The sequence below is a fragment of the Furipterus horrens genome, unplaced genomic scaffold (assembly GCF_987537825.1).
Source record: "Furipterus horrens unplaced genomic scaffold, mFurHor1.1.pri manual_scaffold_10, whole genome shotgun sequence".
Taxonomy (NCBI): Eukaryota; Metazoa; Chordata; class Mammalia; order Chiroptera; family Furipteridae; genus Furipterus; species Furipterus horrens.
The window spans coordinates 67,813,319-67,836,536 of record NW_028327180.1 but is presented as its reverse complement, the minus strand read 5'-3'; the positions used below and the strand labels follow the sequence as shown (position 1 = coordinate 67,836,536).

Below are 23,218 nucleotides of genomic sequence, written 5' to 3'. Positions count from 1 at the left end.
TGATCTACTTACTATCGAATATTAGAGATCCTGGCTCTGGGTCTCTCAATCTTTATTGCTAGTGACGTCCCAAGCAGTTGGACGGGAAAGCTTCAGTGCTGCACTGCTTGGATTCCACCAAACTGAAGCACTATTTGATTACACAGGAGCCTCTTTCTCAATGATACAAGAAAGTCAAATAATATAGCAATCATGGTAATTACAAAGCACTTCGTGCTACATTAAAGCACCTCTTGTTCCAGAATTGCAAGAAAGAAGACTTTATGAAAAAGCATTTTAACCTCATTTTGCAGATGAGGAAACTGAGGCACAGAGAGGTTAAGCGACTGGGCCAAAGATGCCCGTGTCAGCAGTAACTATAACAACAAAAAGCGGACCCCAGCATCATAGCTTTCCATGAACACTCTTCAGTCCTTGTGCTGGCTCTGAAAATGCCAGGGCTGCAACCGAAGAACAAGATACGAAACCCACGTATGGGGGGACTTGGGTGGCATTTCATAGAAAGAGTTTCTGGATCCCTACACACATTCTCTATGTATGAGGATTCTAGCCCTGTAAAGAATATCTTGACAATTTGAAAAATTGAGGCTGTTTTGTTATCTACAGTTAATGAGGTGTAAAATTAGCTTTTCAGGAACATTTATTTGCTCTCAAACCTGAATCCAAGACTTGGTATTACATAGCTTAGGAAAAGTACCAGGCTTTTAATTGTCTCTGGTAGAAAACGACTTTCTCAGTAACATAATGGTACTTTCATATAAAAAAGTAGAGCGATCTTGTTGCTATCGGCTCCCTGGGGGAAAAACGTGATCAGTTTAAATGACAAGGGATCCAAGTGCTCTAGGCATATCAGGACATTAAAAAAATAATCATAATTTAATTGAATAGTCACATCTCTGTGGCAAACAACAGTTGGAAGAAGTTTACTTATTGCCTCTATGGTGTTTTTTCTTAAATCATATAACATTGATTTGCAGGCAATTTTAAGCAGCCATTTGAAAACCAGTATTTTAGAAACTGAAAGATTCAGAGACGCTCTCTGGCCCATGTTCCCTATAGATGTTGTATTATAAATAGAACTAAGTCAGGAAGCTTGTGATTGAGACCATCATCTCCTGTATTTTCAATATGAATGAGATAGGTCTCTTCTTCATGGAGCAACACAGAGGTGACAGAAGGTCAAGGAAGCATCAAATCTCCTTCCGTTTCTCAGGTGACATTCGCCTGGGTCCTTTGCCTTGGTCGCCAGCGTGGCTGGGGTCACTGTGGTCCACTTCTCATCTGTCATCTGTGGAATGCACTCCACCCGCTGCACCTTCTGCAGAAAAGCAGACCGTGGAGCGCTTTCCTCCCCTTCACATTGCAGACTTCTCTGTCCCTGAGTTTTAAACAATAACAAAGACAGAAAAGCAAATCCCTGTAGTAAGAAACCAGACTTTTCAAATGAAACATTTTATTGTAAATAGCTCCTCATAGGTATTCCTCGTGCTTCATTCCCACCCACCTTTGTTTCGTTTTTTGTTTTGATTTTTAAAAGGACGTTTATTTCAGGACTACTGTTTCCACGGGGTGTGGTGTTACATTAAAATGACCCCCCTGCACAGCAGGGGCAGAATGTTTCTTTGTAACTTTGGTTCCATGCCCAAGACACATCTTCGCTGCCGAAACTGTTTCCAGTGCTGATTTTTTTGTCTTTACACAATATATGTTTATAGTTCTTCTGGTTCGACATATACATGTTTCATTAAATGCAGCATATATTGTAGATTTTTCAACAGGGTCGTGTAGGAACTGTCAAGTAAGAAACCTTGAATAATGGCTTTAAAATGCACAGTTGTAGTCCTGGCTACAGGGTAGTTCTTAGATTTTGATCTCTCTCTCCCTGCTGTAAACATGTCCGCCATCTTTGAAGGTTTAGAAGCATCTGTCTTTCTGGGTCTTATCCGTGTTTTCGGTTACTCTGTAAAACAGAGGGAATATTTTTAATCACAATTTCTGTCAATAGCTGAAACAGAAGAAAAAACAAAATGCTTATTTTTAAAGAAAAAAAATATTCTTTACCACCTCTTTGAGTTGTAAGATCTTGTGGAAGTCACATAAAGTGTCTATGCTTAATGACATTAATTTTAAATTAGAAAATATCTCTTGCAAGGGTTGTGCCACATAATGCATCTAAAGCAATGAACAATTCTTGCCTCATAGTAAGTGGTCTAAAATATTAGATGTTATCATTATTACTCTTTCCTCCAGGGCCTTTTCAGGTGAGGTCTTAAGATGCTCAATCAAATCATCATGCCCTCAAATATTAATTTAAGATATTATTTTATAAGCAGGTCTGTCTGTGCCTTTCAGTGACTTACTTTTATGTCCCACTTCCTCCCCAACAATTGTGTCCCTAGGGCGTTTGTCACACAGTTTCCTGGTTGACCCAAGAGATGTCCCTGAAAAGGTCCTTCCCTGGGCTAAGCCAGTCAGGACTCGAAGCCCCATTCCTCTTTAAATGCACGTGTCTGTGTTTCATGTGGGTAGACGTTTAGGACATAATGTTCTCTTCCAGGAAAAGCTGGAAATGGTGAAGAGGATATGCTGCCTGAGGTCATGGTCTTCAGTCTGAACCACATGGATGGAGAAATGGGATTTCCATTCTCTCACTGTATGTCTACGGACAAGTTAATGAACTTCTCTAAGCCTTAATTTCCCCATCTGTATAATAAAGAGACTAATTCTGTAGCAGGATTCCTGGTGCCCCAGGAATGGTGACCAAGATCCAATGGGATGGAAAAGGAGGCCCTTAGGACTCCAAGGGCACGCTCAGTCAGCGGTACAGAAGCAAAGTAAAGAGTCAAAGAAATTCCCACCATTCGGAATTCATACTTGCAGAGCCACTCTGTCTGCTCCAAAAGGCTAGGTTACACTGGGACGAAGGAGTGACAGTCCCAGAGGAGAACCGTATCTAGGCAGTGCAGTGGTTGGGATAAGAGCACGCTGTGCAAAGGAGGCAGGGGAAGGGACCAAAAGGCATAATTAGAGATTCCCATCCTGTTGTTCAAGCACAGAGCGATGCTCTCCTCTTCCTGTGTCTGTCTGTGCAGAGAACTGGAGGTGGTGGCGGACAGAGACAGGGGCAGCAGCTTCCTTCCCAGCAAGAAGCTGAGGCTGGGACCACCCATGGGGGGATGCGGGGTGGCTGTGGGAGAACTTGGGCCTCATCAGTCAGGGAACAGTGCAGTGGGCATGTCCTGCATAGCCTCTGAGGAACTCATACATAGGTCCCCCAGTGGTCAGTCTTTCATCAGTTCTCTTTGAGAAGACATTGAGACCTGGTCAGTACTATCCAGAGGAACGGCATCAACCGGCAGGGAGAGGACCACAATGTCTGCCATTGGAATTCAGAGGCATGTCTCCCTTCCCCTCTTCCTCTTCCTGGCCCTCCCGAGGGGCTGAGCCTTGAGGAAGGGAAGGAGATCCCTCAGAGCCAGACTGTGAACTTCCTCTTCCACTGGGGATAAGAAGAAATGAGATTCAAAGAGTCTGAGATAGAATTTTTAAAACTGAGCTAGACTTCTAAGAACTGAAAGTGACTAAAAAATTTTGGAACCAACCTACAATTTAACTTAAGGATGAGAGAGGGAAATAAGACAGAACCTGAGTTTAAGTTGCGGTTTGAGAAAAATATATTATGTTCATATTTACATCTCACTAGAATGAGAGGCCTAAACATCTGGTTACAACTATGCTATTCTCATCTTTCCTGGTAAATAAGAAAACTGATCCAAATGTCGTCGTCGTCGTATCGTCGGCAGCCGTCCGTCTCGAGAGACGATGGTGTAGCTTCTTAAGAGTCTATCTGCACCGCCGAGAATGGTTGTGCAGTCCGACTCGGGAGTGACACGGTATCTGTCTCCTCCCGTGTTGAATCAACATCTTGCGATGACGCTGGAGTGTCCTCTCCAGTGAAGCTGAAGCTACAGAGCCTGGGCGGGGTGATATGGAGGGTCTGCTGTTGCCCATGCAGCAGACCCCCCCTCTCTTCGCAGCTGAAGGGTCCAAGGGAAAGACGGAGTCAATACAGCTTGGCTTCAGGTGCGCCGCAGGAGTTGCCGGTGTTGACTACAACGTCAAACCGCCTTAGGGACTCCGGCTCCGGATTTTCTGTCGGGGTTTACTCCCTTAGCCTTTCCCCTGAAGAGGTATGCCGCAAGGCAGCGGAGGTTTTTTGGAGTCAGAGTTTTCCTTCTCTGATGTGCCCTGACTGGAAGATCGAACCAGCGACACTTAGCTCGCAGGCCGATGCTCAATCCACTGAGCCAAACCAGCCATTTGAAGGTATGTGCATGTATATATACAGTGTGTATTTGTATATTTAAAATAAATGTGTAAATACAAAAGTCTTTTACTTGCAAACTTTCAATTTACACACTCTCAGAGATAAATCCTAGATTCTGTTTCAAAGAACGTGTGTATCATTTCTGTCTTTCATGTCTGTCATGAAAGCCCATTTGAATAAAATCATGTTGGCTTTAAAAAACAAATGTACATAAAGGCAGTCTCCCAGATGTTAAATTTCTGTAAACTGAGTATCTATAAAATTGAGGATGATTTGTACAGCAGAGCGAGATTTATTTAAATTGGTATTCTGAATTAACAGGTGGCCATCGATGACCAATAATTTTCAATGAGCTAAAGATCAGTACATTAAAACTGAAACAGTGGAGAATAGAAATTCATCTTTAATTTCAAAGGCCCTTCTGGATATCACAGATTCTTATAAATGGATTGCTTAACAGCACTGAGATTTAGTTTCCTCCTCTGTTTAACACTGAGTGCAGCCATCCCTTTTGAGAGCTGACCACATGCCACCAGGATCTACGTCAATGAGTGATGTCACTGCAGAGTTGTGACTCTAGTACCCAAGTACCTGCCACATCGCCTGGTTCACAGAACACACTCAGTAGATACTTGTCGAGATCAGTTGAAAGGTTACTGATATTCACTATTCTTTAGGGTTTTATAACTGCTAGAAGTTTCTTTGGGTCCTTTATAGACACACATTTAGAGGTATATTAACAGCTACAGGAAACTCCCATTCTCTAGTTACCACAAATAACTGAAAACCATGAACAGCAGCACTCCCCTCTTCCAGCTTTCCATGTCTCTGTGAAGGGCACCCCCATCCAACCAGTTACATGGTCCGGAACCCTCAGGCCTATTCCTAACCCCATTCATTTAGTCAGCCCTCCTAGGCACCCTATCATGTAGTAAAGTATTTCATACATGGTAGCTGTTATTGTCACTTCCATGTTACAGGTGAGGAAACCAACGCTGAGGATCCTTAGGTAATTGGTCTATGAGAATCCGAGGGAGGATGACAGAGAATATTGAGTAAAACTTAATTAAAGCTGGAGGATCAGGGTAGGCTTCCCTGAGTCCCTGATTTTACATCGAGATGGGAAGGATAATTGGCTACTGACCAGTAGACAGTGATGTGGGGAATGTGGTCTGGGAGACGGAAGCACATCTTAGCACGTGTGATCCAAGGCAGAATGCATGTTATGTCCTAGGAACTTGGCTTTAAATGAGCCTTTCCATGGGTCAGGCACTACATTGGTTGCTTGCATATGCAGAAAATCACTTAATCCTTAGAAAAATAATAGATGCCATTATTTGCTAATTTCTTATATTAGGAAATGAGTATTTGGAGATATATAATAGTATCTATTTTGTAGCATTGTTGTAAGTATTAAATAAAATGATGGGTAAAAAATGCACTTGTTCAGCTCTAAAGCAGGAGGTCCTTTTTTTTTTTAATCATATCATCACTATCATTATAAAAGTATTTACTGGTTGACAGCTAAATCCTAGACACTGTCCAGGTAGCTAGGATACAAGAATGAAGAAAACATGTATGGCCCCTGCCTTCATGAACATTACTTACACTGAGGGTTGGAGAAATTAATTTAAAAAACCACCCAGGACCCAGATGTCTATAAAATTTGGCCAGGAGTGAGGTGGAGGGAGACTTCCCTGTGGTAGTGAGTCCTAAGCAAACTGAGATCTGCAGGGGGGTGAGGACGTGTTTCCTGACTGAAGCAGGAGGGCAGGTGCTCTGTGCACAGGACAGCGCGGGCAGCGCCGTGAACCGCAGGAGCGCACGTGGCTCACTGGGGGCAGGGCACCCGGAACAGCAGGAAGCCCGAGCCATTGTCTGCCGTTGGACATGCAGGGAGGGGCGGACCACATTAAGGAGCTGGGATACTACCCTGATGCTGGTGCTTTCCTAGGAGGAAGGCAGGATTCGATGTGTGTTTCCTAAAACTCACTCGGGCTGCTGTGTGGAGAGCGAGTAATAAGAGGAGTGACGTACAGAGCCCAGTTAATAGGGCGTCGCCACTGTGGAATTGGGGGTAGTGTGTTTGCTTGTGTTCTCTTTGTTCACTCAGTCTTTCAGTTATTCCCCTAATGACATGTAAAGAAAAAACTGGATAATCATCTCGGTACTGTGATCTAACACATCACAAATCTACTTTCACATTCATTTAACCAGCTGCCTCCTTATCCATCCACCCTTCGATCCGTCTGTCAATTTAAAATGTACTCAGCATCTAGTCCATGGAAGGTGCTGCTGTAGACGATGAGGATACAAAGATGAATAAAGCACAAGCCCCGCTCTATGCTTCAGTGATAGTCTAACGTATGAGACGGACAGGGAAACAGTTTTAATATGGCTGCATAAAGGCTAATAGATATATGTGCATAAAGGAAGGAGTGATTAACTGGTAAACCAAATGATTCATCTCATAGGCTTCTTTTACCAATATAAAAGAATAAGGAGCAAAATTTTCCTAGTCTACAGAGAGATGTAGTAGAGATAGGTCATATTGTCATTTGTTTTCCATAGGTCACCTACAGGCCTTGGTGGGAGCAGAGACTGATAAACTATAAATGCAATAAGAAATAAACATTGGCATATTTTTAATGGAGAATTTAAAACTAATCAAACATGGCTGCTGTTTTTATAATAAAGTATTTTAATGTTTTTTAAAATCATCATAATAATATGGTATTATGGGCCTTTTAACATGTTTAATGTTACTAGGCAAGAAGTGAGAACATTGAGCTCTCAAGATCAAGACTCCAGGTTGACAACTAGAGGAGTTTCATGAAAAAAACTAGACTACAGCAAGGGAATACAGTCAATAATATTGGAATAACTACTTATGGTGTCAGGTGGGTGCTGGAAATATCAGGGGACACTATGTAAAGTATATGACTGTCCAACCACCATGCTGGACACCTGAAACCAATACAAAGTATGACACTGAATGTAAACTGTAATTGAAAAAAAAATTTTTAATTTAAAAAATGAACTAGGTTAGAGCATGTGGATAAAGAATCATGGTCGCCTTCCCTGTCTGGCCTTCCGGACTTCATAGTGAACAAGCTGGGGCTGTTCTTGTCTTCACTGATCCATTTCTCTCCCGAAGAGGAGGATTTTCAATGGGTCGGTGTATCAGAATATAACAAGTAACCTGGTGAGAGCTCTTTTTGGTTTTGGACTCCTCTCATTTTGTCTTCCCTTTGTCTCCCTGTGTAACTAATGTGAAAAAATTGGTGGTACACCATTTATCTGAAATAAATATGCAGAATGCCTAGGAAGATGAAACCACTGGGTTCCCCTGCTTACGGTCAAGGTCCCAATATAATCCATGGAACTCAATCATTCAGTCAGCAGCCACTGAGAGCAGAAGGGTGCCTTCTCGGAAGCCTTCAGCAGCTTTTAGATCATCACCAACAAAATGACTTAGGTAACTGCTAAAATAATAGCACAAGTCCGTCCATTTGAGGGGTATCTTTATATATCATTTAAATTAGTTTTGGGTCGAAGAGCTGAATATACATTAGTAATTTAGTCAGACAATAATCTCAACACATGGGAAGTTCAAGCAGACGACCGCCTAGCCTGGAGGCTCGCGGTCAGGCAAGGTACGTCACGGGCAGAGGCTGCGCGCAACGAGGAGGCGGTCCAGAAAAGATCGAGGCGGAAGCAGCGTCAACAGCAGCAACAACGGCCATCTGCCTTCACCTGTACCAAGTGCGGCAGGGATTGTCACTCCCGAATCGGACTGCACAGCCATTCTCGGCGGTGCAGATAGACTCTCAGGAAGCTACGCCATCGTCTCTCGAGACGGACGGCTGCCGACGACGACGACGATGTTTATAACTATTTGCAGTATGCTTTTACTACCTGCCAACAAGCCAAGCATTTTTCTTCCTAACTTCTTCCTATGCCTTTCTCGCCTGCTTTGGAGATAGGAGTGGCATGAATCAGTTTTCAGTAATGTTTTATTCCCTTGAATTATTTAAATCCAGATTTTTCCCTGAAAAGAGGAGATGAAAAGGCAACTACTTGATTTGGTTTAGGTGGTAAACCACTTGACAACACTAGAGGTTATAATTTCAAATTTAGACATTTGCAAACTCAGTAAATATGATAGCTTTATTAAAAAAAATAATAGCAAAGAGTTGCTGACTATTGAATTACATTTCAGGCAATGTGATAACCTCATTTAATTTTTTTTTTAAGATTTTGAAAAACGGAGGGAGAAAGAGAGAGAGAGAAACATCAATGTGTGGTTTGCCTCTTGCACAACCCCAACTGGGGAACCTGGCATGCGCCCAGGTATATGCCCTGACTGGGAATCGAACCGGCTACCCTTTGGTTCTCAGGCTGGTACTCAATCCATTGAGCCACACCAGCCAGGGCTAATTTAATTATTTTAACATAATACTGTACTATAGGTAATATAATTACAACTATTTTATGGAACAGAAAACCTAATCTCAGGTAGATTAAACCTCTACCATGACATAGCTAGTAAATGGCAGGATTCAAACTTCACAGTCTATTTAACTTCAAGGCTCTAAACTACTAAGCCATTTTGCTGTACATTAATAACCTTTTTCATTCAACATACAATTACTAAGTATCAATTATATGCTACTCTGGAGGAAAAGCAAATCAAATTTTGTACATCCCTCAAGGAATTACAAATTAAAAAAATGGGAACAGGTAGGGACATTGTAATTTCAAAACCCAATAAGGAAGGGGCACTAACAAATTGGGAAGATATCTGCTGATATAGACATAAACATAAATGATGCTCAAAATGTGAGAGAAATGTCCTCTTCCATTTGTGAGGCAGTGTGGTAGCTGAAAGTGGACTCCTGAGTGAGGCTGTCTGGGCATAAATCCTAGTTCTGAGAATTGTAGCTGTGTGGCCTTGAGAAAGTCATATGCTACAATACCTCTAGCCATTTTAAAAAAAGCAATACTTTATGGGGGGCGGTGTGAGGATTCGTGTATCTGTTGCTTAAAATAGTACCTGACACATAATATTAGCCATTATTGATGTTAATAATCAGACCTACACATTTCAAACTAGTATTTATTTCTGAAGTTGGACTTTTCTTTCCTAAACCACCACATAGTAATTGTGTCTGATGAACTTTATTTGCCCTGTTTATTTATTTATTGTTCTTTGTGGGGAGGGCTGTTTGTTTTCTGATGCTCTAACCATTGCAATCCTTTCTTAGAGGACCTCACCCATTTCACTTAAGATATTCTCCTTCAATTTGAGAGACTAAGTCTTCTTCCTTATGTGCTGCAAGGCTACCACATAAAGGATATTTGTCAGTCTGAAAAGAAAATAGTTTGGAAGGCATAAAGCCAGAGAGTTGGTTATATGAAGACATAGCTCTCTGGGCACATCTGCTTAACTTCTTGTACGTGCTGGAGACTGCCTGCTTGTAAGTTCCACCTGCAGGTAACAGTTGATCCCCATGGAAAGAGAAAGTGTCTCTCTTCCATTTTTGTCAATTTGCTATAGAAAATGTTAAATAACCTGTGGTCCAGGAAAGATCCCTGAATAATATGGCTTAATAGGATAACCAAAGTTGAGACAGACCACGATTTAGACTAGCAGCTAGCCCTTTCTCATTTTTAAATAATGGTAAGGAGATTTGTGGTTTCCATACCTGGGTGGACGTCAGAATCACCGGATATGCTTGTTAAAAGTACAGACCAGTCCTTGCTCTCTGTCTTTCCCACCATTTACCTCACCCTCACATCCAGTAATCTGATTTGTTAAGTCCAAGGAAGGCCATGGAATTTTTATTTTTAATAGCATTGGGAATTGTTGTCTAAGATTATTTATCTATGTACTCATGAGACATGGACTTAATTTAGCAAGAAGACTCTGCTTCTTTTTCTAAATTGACACTGACAATAATCTTATTTGAAAACCCAAGATCCAGTTTCACTTTCTTGCTTTCCTGAGTTCTGGTGAAGACAGATTGGAAGAAAGAGTTTTTAAAAATCAGTCATTGTTAGCTTCTTAAGATTCACAGAAATCAGAATGTTCAAGCTGGAAAAGAGACTAAAAATATATTTCTTCATTTTTCAGATATAGAAGCAACTCTCTCTGTGTAATGATTATGATGAGGATACTTAGATCCATAGACATTGTGACTTCCTAAAGCAAAACTGTTAACTAGAAAAAAATTCTTGATTCTCATTATACTTCACAATTTCTTTATTTCTTCAATAAACACCTAAATGGATTGGCTCTATTTCTCATTTTATGGCATTTAAGCCAATCAAACCAAGTGTATTTTTTAAACATAAGCATATAGTAACTACAGTAACTACATGTATCATCCTTCTTATCAAATACCTATCAGAACCACATTTTGAGAATTAAATGGAATCTTACCTTAAAGAGGCACCTTGACATCAAGGCCATAGAATAAAGGCAAGAGAGAAGAACAAGAATAGAAACAGAAACTGCAGAAGAAAAAGAAGAAGATTATGTAAATCTGAATTTCTGTAGTGCCATTCAGGTAGTACAAAACCTCAGCTTTTCCACATTGCTCGCCTGACCACTTCTCATATAACACCAAGTACCTTTTGTTTCAGAAAAATAACATAACCTTTTATTTTTCTACTGGCAAAGCAATGCAGTGAACCACTAACTGGTATTCAACTAACATTGAGTCATACATTTTAGAATTCTGGTGGTGGGGGGTGTCTTATAGAGAATTGATCTAAGTCTCTAATTTTGTAAGTGAGAAAAATAAGCAAAGAAGTTAATCAATTGACTAATTTCACATAATTACAAGGCATAGTGAAGTTTAGAGCTTAGACCTCCCAAGTCCTACTGTATTATATGTCATTGTTTCCATTTTTAATGTGTGGGAGGTTATTGCAGATACAATATAATCAGAGCATACACTTAATCACTCAATGCTATCAGTCTTTGGTTAATGTGTTAGGTTTTAGGACTGAGGCACAGCACGAAGAATATTAATATGCAGGTAAACATATGACAAATTATCCAGAGTGGGATACCCCAGGTAGGGAAATGGGATACTATCTGTAATTATACCAGGGCAACAGGTCTCTCCTGCACAAGCAAGTTTGTGTGGCCTTCCTGTTGGTGTGAAATATGCACATACGTCAGTGGACATTTTGGATAATGAATATACAATGCTATTCCAGCCTGTCGTGCTTCTGAGATAGATCTCACCTTACCTGACTTATGGGAGATACATGAAGCCTGATTTTATTTCTCTTCACCAAGAATCTTCGCTAGAGAGGCAGATACTTGGATGGACCAACAGATGCCTGTGTTGCACTAGTATATAACCACCTCTATACTGATTATCAAAGGTCACAGGTCAGGTCAGTTTTTCAAATACCGATTTCTTTGGTGACTTACTCTTATAGAATCAGGAAGTCTTTTGCTTTGTTATCACTCTTCAGGGGCCTTCTGTTGCACCTGACAGCTTCTATGGCGTATAGAACATTCCCAGATTGGGCATATTATTTGCCTATTTCCTTTCATGCCATGGCTTATAGACTCTTGCTTCACCATGGCAATATTGTATGAGTAAGTTATAAATATGTTGCTAAGACCAAGGTATTGGTGACTACTCTGTTGTCTAAAATGCAGAAACTGTCCTTTTCATTTCATTCCTTGAAGATGGAGGGGGACATGATGGCGCCTGTAGCAGGAGGAGATGGAGGAGTGAAATGGAAGGCTTCCACTATTCCCAGGAGAAGGTCGAACACCAGCACTACCTCTCTGGGCCTGAGTGAGGAGGTGCCCATCACGCAGTCTGTAATGAGATTCTTCGTCTATGCAGTGCAGCAGGCAGACCTCTGGCCCTGATTTGCCATGAATTGGAAAAATCTTGGGCAAGAGGTTTAAATGCTGAGCTATTGTTTTCTTATCTGTTTAAAAGAAGACCATAATGTTCGCTGTGGCTGAATTATAGAATAATTATGAGAACCAAACAAGATGATGGAAATGGACATGCTTTGGATATGGTAGAATGCTGCACATTTTGGGCAAATATGCTGTTTGTTGTTATCACGTGATTTATATTAACTGTGTGCATGGGAATTAGGAACAAAGTGAAGGAATATATTATATACCCTGAGAGGGTGTTCAAGTATCCCAGGGGAGAGAATGAAGACTGCCTCTGGCATAAGTGATCTTCAGCTTTTTTACTAGACTTGTAGATGAGTAGAATTGAGGTCAAGCGAACAGAAGAATAAAAGGTGCTCATTTCATTCAAATCTCTAATCAGAAGCAAACTGGATCGTTTCTTAAGTGGCTTAACGTAATACAACATGTAGAATATGTTGCTTTGAAAGCTAAAGAATTCTTATTTTCTGTTAAGTACCTTATCTCATTATCATAAATGTTTAAAACAGGTCAAATCTGTGAAATCGGAAGCTCACATGGAATTCTGAACTCAACATAATCTAAATCTCTCTCTTCCCAACATTTCCATGAGGTTTATTAAGGGAATGGCTGGGGTGGTAAAATTAGTAGATTAAAAAAAATCTGAGCATTGAGAAAAAAAAAAAAAATCCTTTGTTTGTTTGTTTTCCTCAGTTGAATGGGGACTGAACTGAACTAATGTCTCTGGGGCAGAACTGTCTTTACTGTCACTTTCTGCTTGAGACAGCCCCAGGGCTGATGAGCAGAGAGAACAACTAGAGTCGAGACCTCGTCATTCAAAAATTGTGGTAAATGGAAGACCTGGCGTGTCCTTTGACAACCAGGGGAGCTGTAGAGCAGTCCCCGCCTTCTGTGGGTCTTCCTGCCAAACACCTCAGAAAGTAGACTAAGTCCTTAGTTTAACTTTGCCTCATTCAATCCTGCAGAACTAAAGAGCACACTTCTGAAAGGAGGAAACAGCAAATTTAAAATTTTGCAGAAGTATGCTTTCTCTTCGGAAATTTTAAAAATCATGCTTTTAAATTTGACTTACACTTTCTTCCCGTTTTCTAATATTCACCTAAGGGACCTAATTTGTTCCCCATGGAGAGGAGGAGAAGGCAAGTGTTATCATCCCTCTTTTGTAGAGATGGCTTTGACACGGGGGCGGGGGGTGGGGGTGAAACCACTTACCCAAGGTCACATAAGTGCCTACATAAGAATCCAGGTGGCTGTGGTCTGGCTAACAGCCCCCATCAGCCCCGTCTCATCCCATATACATGAACAACTACTGAAGCAGTTTGGGATGAAGCAAATTCTAACCACTGTCTCAGAAATGGAAGATGGTTTGCTATTTCCTTCCTGGGTGACCATGAAAGATACTGAAAACAACCATATTATTTTGCAACACAGGGATCAGACACCTACTTCCAGTCAATCAGACTGGAACTTCAGGAAAACCTCGTGCTATCTTTGCTGTGTTCCTCCACAGGGAGCTCTGGGCACCGGGCAGGATCATTTTTTGTTGTGTAAGACTGTTTAACTCAACGCAGCTGTTCAGCATCCCTGCACGAGCCCCCTCCCTGCTCCCACCACACACACCTCTGTGAGTGTGCTCTTTAAGAACTACTACGCTGTATACAAAATCAAAAAGTGTTGGCTCACTTGGTTGGAAGAAGCAGTGACTCAGATCACTGGGGACAATGACATGAGGAGGTGATATGAGGGCATAATGATCATATATCAATTTAAAGCTTTGTACTTATTATTAAGATAAAACTGCAGTGTCAGAAACAAAGGGCTTTAATGAATAATAAAGGGATTTTTTAAGAAGGTGCTAAAAAGATTTTAAAAAGAAAGCAGAGTAACAATGTAAAAGAAACTTTTGAAAAGGAAAAAAAGATAAAGAAGAGAAAACTGAGGAAAGAAAACACTTGTGGAAAAGAATGGGAATCAACACAAAAGGCAAGGATGTCAAGGCCAGGTTACTGAAGGCGGAATCTTTGCTGGAATCCTGGTCCCTGACCAAAGGTGAAGGCTACATCTATTGGGTTGGCCAAAAGTCCATTGCATTTTTTCCATACGATGGCTCTAGTAGTGCTTAGTTGTCTTTGTTTCATTCGAACCATTTTGTTAGATTGCATTGAGACAGCTGTCGTATTAGCACGCAATTTTTTAAAATGTATCAAAGTTGGTGAACTTTTGTGCAGCCATTTTAATATTGAAGATGGAAGGAAATAAGCAACATTTTAAGTGCACTATGCTTTATTATTTCAAGAAAGGTAAGAACACAACTGAAATACAAAATGATTTGTACAGTGTTTGGAGGAGGTGCCATGACTGATCGAATGTGTCACAAGTAGTTTGAAGTTTCCTGGTACTATAGACATTCTGGCCAAATAATTCTCTGCTGTGGGGCTGTCTTATACATTGGAAGATATTTAGCAGCACCTCTACTCACTAGAAGCCAATAGCGGGAGGTAGCTGTCATACTCAAGATATCCAAATCAATAAAGTTATTGGTGAAAATAAAAAATGTGTCTTTTATTTTGTGGAAAAAATCATACAAACTTTTTGGCCAACCTAATACTACACCTGCCTAGGCAAAATACACAGCAACTGAGAGTAAAGAAAGAACACACATGAGTGACACATTAATTTCTGATTAAAAAATACAATTAAAATAGATATTGAACTTAACACGTACCTTTTCTTCTAAGTCCTTTATCTGTCTTTTCTGGATGTCCGTTTTATCTTCTAAGTCACGAATTCTCTGAAGAAAGAAGAAAAAGGAAAAGCATTAATAGGCATTAAGTTGAACAAAAAGATTGTTCACCAACCTAAAACAGTCAACTTTCCATAAAGACATTAACATTATTAGTACCAGCACCTGGAAACATCACATACACATTTTTCCACACCCATCGTCGCATTTTCAAAATTACCTGTTCTTATGGAGGAAAATTATTGTCATCAATTATATTTAAAAATATATTTACTAGCCCTCTCTACTGGGTCTGTCCCTGCAGACCCCTTCCCTGTGAGAGAGTTCCAGTCCCCACCCCACTCACTGTCCTTGGGCTTGGCTGTGGGACCGGTTTTGGTCTGTGGGATGTGACTTGTGGGAATGCCACATCCTAGCAGAGACAGGAGTGTGAATCAGAACTAGTGAACAAGAAACAAACGTCATTGTAAACCATGTGGATTAAGATTTTTGGCTGTTTGTTACTACAGTAAAAAATGGCTGAAGCTGACTAACACGAATGTAAACAAGTCCGTTGTTTTTCGCTCACCTTTCTTTACAACCTTATTTTACTGTTTCAGGGTGGAATTTCCTCACAAAGCATGATTGGCCAGTTCTCATAAAGCAGAGTTTTCACTTCCATAAAAATGTCAAGGAGGGAACTGATAAATTTTGGGGAAAAAAAGCATAAAAATTATACAAGTAATCCTGAAGACAAAAATGTTCCAGGATTATTTCTAAATTTATCTGTAACTCTCCAATAAAATTCCAGTAATTTAAATAGCAGATTTGAAATCAACATCATATAGACAATTCTTTGCAAGTGAAAAGTTTTCAAATTTCTACCTCGCAATCTAAAGGCTGTTTACAATTAGGGCACATGGTTCCATAGCGTAGGCTTGTTATTTCACGCCTCTTTTCAGAATAATCAGAAAATGGAGAACCGCAGACTGAGAACACACTGGCAGTGAAATGGCGTGATAATATAAAAGAAGAGGTTTTTATAATGCAATGTAGAGAGAAAAAAGGGAAGCTAGAACAAAGAGTACTTGAATTTGGAAATCTTATTTTCCTTTCTCTAAAACAGTGGTTCTCAACTGGAGATGATTTGGCCGCCCTACAGACATTTGGCAATGTCTGTCGTTGGCAGCCGTCCGTCTCGAGAGACGATGGTGTAGCTTCTTAAGAGTCTATCTGCACCGCCGAGAATGGTTGTGCAGTCCTACTCGGGAGTGACAGGTATCTGTCTCCTCCCGTGTTGAATCGACATCTTGCGATGACGCTGGAGTGTCCTCTCCAGTGAAGCTGAAGCTACAGAGCCTGGGCAGGGTGATATGGAGGGTCTGCTGTTGCCCATGCAGCAGACCCCCCCTCTCTTCGCAGCTGAAGGGTCCAAGGGAAAGACGGAGTCACTACAGCTTGGCTTCAGGTGTGCCGCAGGAGTTGCCGGTGTTGACTACAACGTCAAACTGCCTTAGGGACTCCGGCTCCGGATTTTCTGTCGGGGTTTACTCCCTTAGCCTTTCCCCTGAAGAGGTATGCCGCAAGGCAGCGGAGGTTTTTTGGAGTCAGAGTTTTCCTTCTCTGATGTGCCCTGACTGGAAGATCGAACCAGCGACACTTAGCTCGCAGGCCGACGCTCAATCCACTGAGCCAAACCAGCCAGGGGGGCAATGTCTGTACATATTAAAGTAGTTAGGTAGTTAATTTATTTTAACATGTAGAGTTCTGTGGCTTTAGTACACCCAGTTGCCTGGACATTTTAAAATCCCATGATTACTGGTCACAATGTGGGGGGAAATGGGTGCTGGTGCAACAAGCACCCAATGGGCAGAGGCCAGGGATGCTGCTGAACGCCCAAATATAGGAGGGCGGCCCCCACATAAAGAACTGTTGACCTAGAACATTAGTAGTGCAGAGACCGAAAACTCCTTCTTTAAAGGAAAGGGGTTAAGGTGCGTGTAGGAGAGGATGGTGGTTTTGGTCAGAGAGGTTATCAAGGCTGACCTTGAAATGATACAACAATGAATGCCGATGGTGTGTGTGTGCGCGCGCATGCGTGCGCATGTGCACATGCTTATGTATATTGCATGTTCCAACACTACACAGTAAAAGAACAAAATTGATAGACATTTCCACCTTGAGTGCACAAATAATTCTGAGGTATGTCTACTGAATGTGGAGACAAATTTACATCAATATAATCAGATACATGTGATATTACTGCAGTATCTATTTGACTATTAAGTCTGTGGTTCTTGGGCAACTTCTTTCAAGTTCAGGACTGTGCCAGATGTAATAGAGAACACAGATAAAGCATCAATTAGTTCCTGACCTCAAGGAACTATCAGATTCTGGTGGGGAGGCAAAATTTAAAACACAGGACAAAACAAATTAAGTAGAAGAGATAATCAATGGCAAAACCACATATAACTTCATCACCAATCTCCAATACCTTGTACAGTGCTCAGCACAAAGAAGCTGCCTCTGCATATTTATTAAATGAGTTAGTTAAGGCACATCGTGTGATGCTCACTTAATTTCTTTTTTCTTCCCATCCACTTGACGTCCAATCCAGCTGGAAATGCTGTCAGGTTGAAAATACATCCCTTTTCTACCTTACTTCTTATTATCGCTACTGCTACCAACTGCACCAAGTCACTGCTGTCCCTCATCAGGACTAGAATGACAGCTCACTGCCAGCTCTTCCTGCTTCTAGTCCAATCTACAACCATGTATGGCAGTCAGTGTGAACTATTAAGGTGGCACATATCATGGCATTCCACGAATTTTAAGGGGGTGAGGAAGCGGAAGAAGAGAGAGTTAGTTGAGTTGCACTCAGGCCCTACGTGATCTAGTCCCTTCTTACCTCTCCAACTTCACCTCATATCAACTACCTCTTGGCTCTGAGTGCTCCTGCCATACTTGTCTTCTCTGTGTTCCCTGAATATCCCAAACACCCCCACCCAGCCCCTACTGTCCCAATCTTCTGGGACACTGCGCCAAATGTCTGGCTGCTTGGGCTTTAGATGTCTCAGAGAGGTCTTGTCTGACTAGCCCATCTAAAGCAGCCGTTCCATTCCCCAACTCTCTATCACACACACACATTGTATAATGTTCATCATAGCACTCTCGCCACTCTCTGAAATTGCCTCAGTCATGGCTGATTTGTGTTATTGCTTTGTCCCTCTTCATCGGGAGGAAGGACGAACAAAACAAAATAACCCATCTCTTTTGTGAGTGAAGTACTTTAGCTGATTAAAAAGGGACTTAGATGATAAGGTTTTAACCATACATAAATTTAGATAACTACACGTCATCTTAAGAATAAATGCTTCTGTGGTTCCACATCTCAACTCCTGATTTGTTGAAATAAAATGCTTTGTAGCATAAGAAATTTGTGCAGAAGATAACAGGAAAGGATGCTTGTGATAATGTAATGATGCCATAGAATCTACTACTAAAGGCTTTAAAAACTCTTTTCAGGGGCAAAACCTAAACCTTTATGAAGGAATCTAAAGGGGCATTGAAACAAGCATGCATGCATTTATCATGTCTGGGACAAATGGCTTCAGCGTTCCCTGTTAATTTGGGGAGTCCGTTAGCCTATAAAGATCCATAAAGCTCCTGGCTCCATCTGAAGTGGTCTAAGTGTCAAGTTGCCCATACACTGTTCTTATTGATTTTATAAAATAACCTCTGTTCCTTTTCCACTCACCTTGATCTCTGTTGACCACATGATTCTTACTTCTTGTATAGCCCATCTGGGTTTTGTACCAGTTGCTCATGACAACTTCTGAGTACCAAGTACTAACGCTTGGCACTTCCGATGATGAAAGCCTTATGGAATCTGCTTCGCCTGCCAAGCTATGTCATGATGAAAAATTTGGGCTACAACTTGATATTGTGTGTCTATTTGAGCCTCGCTGGTCTAGATGAATCATATAAATCACACATGACTCAAGCTGCATTGGACAGTATGTGCGTGGTTATGTGTACTGGCCTTGGAGTCAGATGGACCTGGGCTGTGATCCTGGTTCTGTTGCTTACTATCTGTGTTGTCTTGGGCAAATCATTAAAACACTCTTATCTTCCGTATCACTAGCTCCTAGGTTGGGATAATAAGGATACTCACCTTAGTGGGCTCTTGTGAAGATTAAATGAAATGATGTCAGTAGAGACCTTAGTTTATTTGCTGACATAGAGCAAATGCCAGGAAGTAAGTGGCAGCTCCCAAGCTTTGTTGTTGTTGCTGTTTGTTCTGGGAATAAAGAGAAAGGCCCTGGTGTTCTTTTACCCTATTCAGGTTATTTGATCAGGCTAGGTTACAGTCTGGGATGAGCAACAGGAGGAAAGCGTTTTTCCTGGACAATGTCTCTGCTTTCCTGCACAACAGAGATTATCAGACTCCATGAGATTCAAAGCTTATTTCATGGCCAAATAGTTGCAAAAATCATAGCAATAGGAAGTGCCTTTAAAATTCCAATTTTTTAAAGACTGAATCATTGCAAAAACAGTCATCCCTTATCTGAATGTATGTAGAAAACAATATTTATTTATTTTACTCTGAAAATAGCTTCTTGCTCCTGGACTGCTCCACACCCATATTCAATAGCATGAACTCAGTACGAAGTTCCATTTGCTACTCTACACCGACGTCACTCAACCCTCACCTGATGGGCTTGCTGTAAGAGCTCCATTCTCTCCTGAAGAATCTGACAGTCATACTCTCTGCTCTTCCTCAGCATCTGCCGCCGAAGCTTCTCGACTGCAGTCCTCAGCTCCTCTTGCTGTTTCTCACTTAATAATTCACCAAACTTGATAACAGTTTCTTGCTGCAGAGCATTGTACAAAGTAGCTTCTAGTTCCTGGATTCTCTGGCAAATAAAAGTAGAAAAGTCTAACTTTGGAACTTAGTATTTATTTATGTGTGGGGTAAGTGTGTACATACGTGTGTGTGTTTGAGAAGGGGTGTATTATGTTAGTTTTACAGGACCACAGCAATAAAATCAGTTTCATAGCTTATCCAGACTAACTACCCTTTTAGTAAATCCCCTTTACAAGATTCCATAAGAGTCATTCAGCCAATATGGTAACTTCTTGGATGACGAGAAATTTGTCCTTTTTGGGGGGGACAACTTTTATTTTTAGAAAGTTCCTGTTTTGTTATAATAATTACACATCCTTCTATTCTCAAATATAGCTGGAAATAAGTTTGTTTTCTCTCTCATTTGATAGCCCTTCAGATATTTAAAGACATCTATTATGGTAGCCATACTTTTAGAGAGAAATATTGAAAAGTGGTCAAAGTTGGAACAAAATAGTTGAAATTAAAGTTAAATTTCATTCACAAAATACCACCTCTTTTCCATGTGACACACCTGTGTACCTAAAGGTGGCTTTCAACCTCTATATTTTTTCTTAAAATACAAGTTAGAAAATCTGATCTAACAATGGCCTAGAGTCTCTGGAATTGGTCTTTTTTAAAAATTATAACTCTGATATTTACAGTTGCTCTAGCTATAAAAATGCCTCCTGAGTCTTCTCTTTTCTAGATGAAGAGCCTGCTCTTCTTTATATCTGAGTGTTTTTTTGTTAAACATGCTTCAGACACAGTTGTCAAAATCTACAATCTTGCTCCTTGTGACTTTGACAGAGGTAGGTAGACATATGCCTGGGGGAGGCATGTTGGCCTAGGTCTTGTCCTGGACTATGCAGATCTCATCTTTTTGAAGTTAAATATTCTTGTCTGAATGCACAAACAAGATGGGCCAAACACACAGCTTCATCTTTTTAAGTATAGGTAGAGGAGGCAAGGATAAAGGGTAGGAAGGGACAGGAAGAAGCATTTCCCTCTTTATTCTCTAGCAACTAACTCATTCCCTTTTTTCCTCATCAAGTAATGCTCAGAACCTCTTATTCATTTTGGAGGGGAAATACCAATTCATCTTTGTTATAAGCAGAAGCTAAGAGCTTCACTCTTTTCCCAAAAATGACGCAAGCTGCTTCCAGGAAAGAAAGCATTATAAAAACCTCTCCAAGCAACTCCTTGGAATGTTCCTCTTTTAAGATTGCTCTTTTTCTCTTGAGTCATTACTGTGAATTAATGGGTGGGGGCAGTGCCTACGGAGAGAAGAAATGCAGGCTATAGTCCAATAGCAGGAGTTGCTTATTATGACTTTTGTACAGGGGAATGGACCAGGTGTGCTCCTCAGTCCGCACGGGAGAGAAGAACGCGCAGCCCGGGAACCGACACAGCCTTGCCTGTGGAGGCCGGATTACGGTAGTTAAGGCCACAATGTCCGCAGTCACATCTAAACACCACCCACTTACCAATGTGGGCAGAGTTCTTTCCCTCTAAGCTTTCGTGTCCTCATGCATAATACAGGAATACTACCACCTACACCTCACAGGGTTGTTGTGAGAAAGAAGTGAACTAAAAATGTATATAACAAACATTAAAGATTCTATCACTCACTAGTTTAGGCTCCCAATTGGATTAAATTCATTTCCTCTTTAACATCCACTGCTACGCAGTCTGTCTTTCATTACAATGTTATATAATGATATGCATTTAATTAAAAAATTTTAAAGTTCATTTAAATATTTATTAAATATTATAAGAATATTATAACAGTAAAGAGCTAGAGATATATTTTCTAAAATAAGAAATGGAAACCATTGAGTAAATATGCCATTCCATATTGTGGGCTATTCGAGTACAAGCATGACAAATTAAATAGGGTGCTTTCCTCCATAGTGTACGATGTAAACATTCTGGGTGTCTTGATTGCTTGCTGTACCTACCATATATGCTTGGTCAAGAGCTTGCTTTCTATAGTCTAGTTCTTCTTCCAGATATCCTTTGATTTTGCAGAATTGCTCCTATAAAAAAGGGCCACATTGATACATCGAGTCAGCCTTGTTAACCAGAAAGTGATATATAATCATATTGATCAATGTTTTCTCTAATTCCAGCACAAGACAAATCACTAGTATTTGTAGGGTCATCGATTTTGTCTGTTAGGGAAATAGTTCAACTTCCATCGTCTTACACAGAGAATGTGAAAATCAATGGGAAGAAGCATAAAAGACATAATGAACAATCCACACAGAAAGCTCTAAAGGATTTGTTTGCCAATTCAAGAGCATGTGATCAAGGTTAGATTCCGACAAGATAAATGTTAACAAAAAAGTATATCTGTGCCAATATATTATGATCCTGTATTTTTTTAAGACTGTTATGAAACGTAGTACAGCAGAGCTGTATAATGAAACACCCATCGAAGTCATCTGTGTAAGATCAGCAAACACAAAGATAGATTAGAACTTAGAGCGCAGTGGTTCCGCCCACAGTGCAGCTTAACAAGCCTCTGCTCCTGCTGCAGAACCCGTGTGAGCTGGAGACTTCAGTCTGACGTTCCCTTGCCGCTCCTAGCTGCTGTGCACATTCTGCCATTAGCATGTAAGGATATATCTTTGTATATAATATAGCCTAAGGTCAGTCAATTATTTCTTTGTGTGTATAACTGCCTTCAGTCCGTAACTGCCTGCGTGAATAACTTTGCTGGCGACTTTCCCTATGACCTTCTCAGCTCCAGCGCCTAGAACAGTGTTGGGTATAGGCTGAATGTGTAACTCATATTTGTGCATTTCAAGCATTTTCTAGGGTATTTGCAATATAAACAGTTCTTCTTACGTGTTTTGAATTTACAAATGAACCTCTTGGTAATATTTAAACCTTATGTAAAATATAAGCAAATGATCTATACTCTGTCACGTGCTATATAAATGCAAGCTGGTCTTATTACAGGATTCCCTAACCTGATAAGAATCACTACTTGTGATAATAACATTGTTTTAGTAATAATAACATTAATGACAGAATAGTTATAAAATTCTATTATGTTTTGTTGTAAGTTAATAATGGCTAATTCCTAGGCTTGGGAATTAAAAAAATAGTTAATTATGGTAAAATACAACATAAAGTTTACCATCCTTTAAATATATATATTTAGACTTTATTTATTTTATTTTTAGAGATAGGATAAGGGAGGGAGAAAGAGAGGGAGAGAAACATCTCACATGTGCTCAGCTGGGGACCTGGCCCACAACCCAGGCATGTGCCCTGACCAAGACTCAAACTGATGGCCTTTTGGTTCATAGGACAGTGCTCAATCCACTGAGC

General features: G+C 40.6%; 1 protein-coding gene across 3 annotated transcripts in view; it reads right to left on the bottom strand.

Annotated features, from left to right (window-relative positions):
• Positions 1-1,663: 1,663 nt before the first annotated feature.
• JAKMIP2 (janus kinase and microtubule interacting protein 2) overlaps positions 1,664-23,218 on the bottom strand; it is a 146,964-nt gene continuing 125,409 nt past the window's right edge. For 2 of the 3 annotated variants that reach the window (XM_090289272.1, XM_090289271.1), the window contains 5 exons: positions 21,838-21,915; positions 19,704-19,907; positions 14,995-15,060; positions 10,773-10,843; positions 1,664-1,960 (listed from right to left, as the gene is read on the bottom strand). In XM_090289272.1, the coding sequence (XP_090145398.1) occupies positions 10,793-10,843; positions 14,995-15,060; positions 19,704-19,907; positions 21,838-21,915 (399 nt within the window). In that variant the 3' untranslated portion in view covers positions 1,664-1,960; positions 10,773-10,792. The remainder of the gene's footprint in view (positions 1,961-10,772; positions 10,844-14,994; positions 15,061-19,703; positions 19,908-21,837; positions 21,916-23,218) is intronic. The other variant, XM_090289270.1, reaches the window with a different exon arrangement.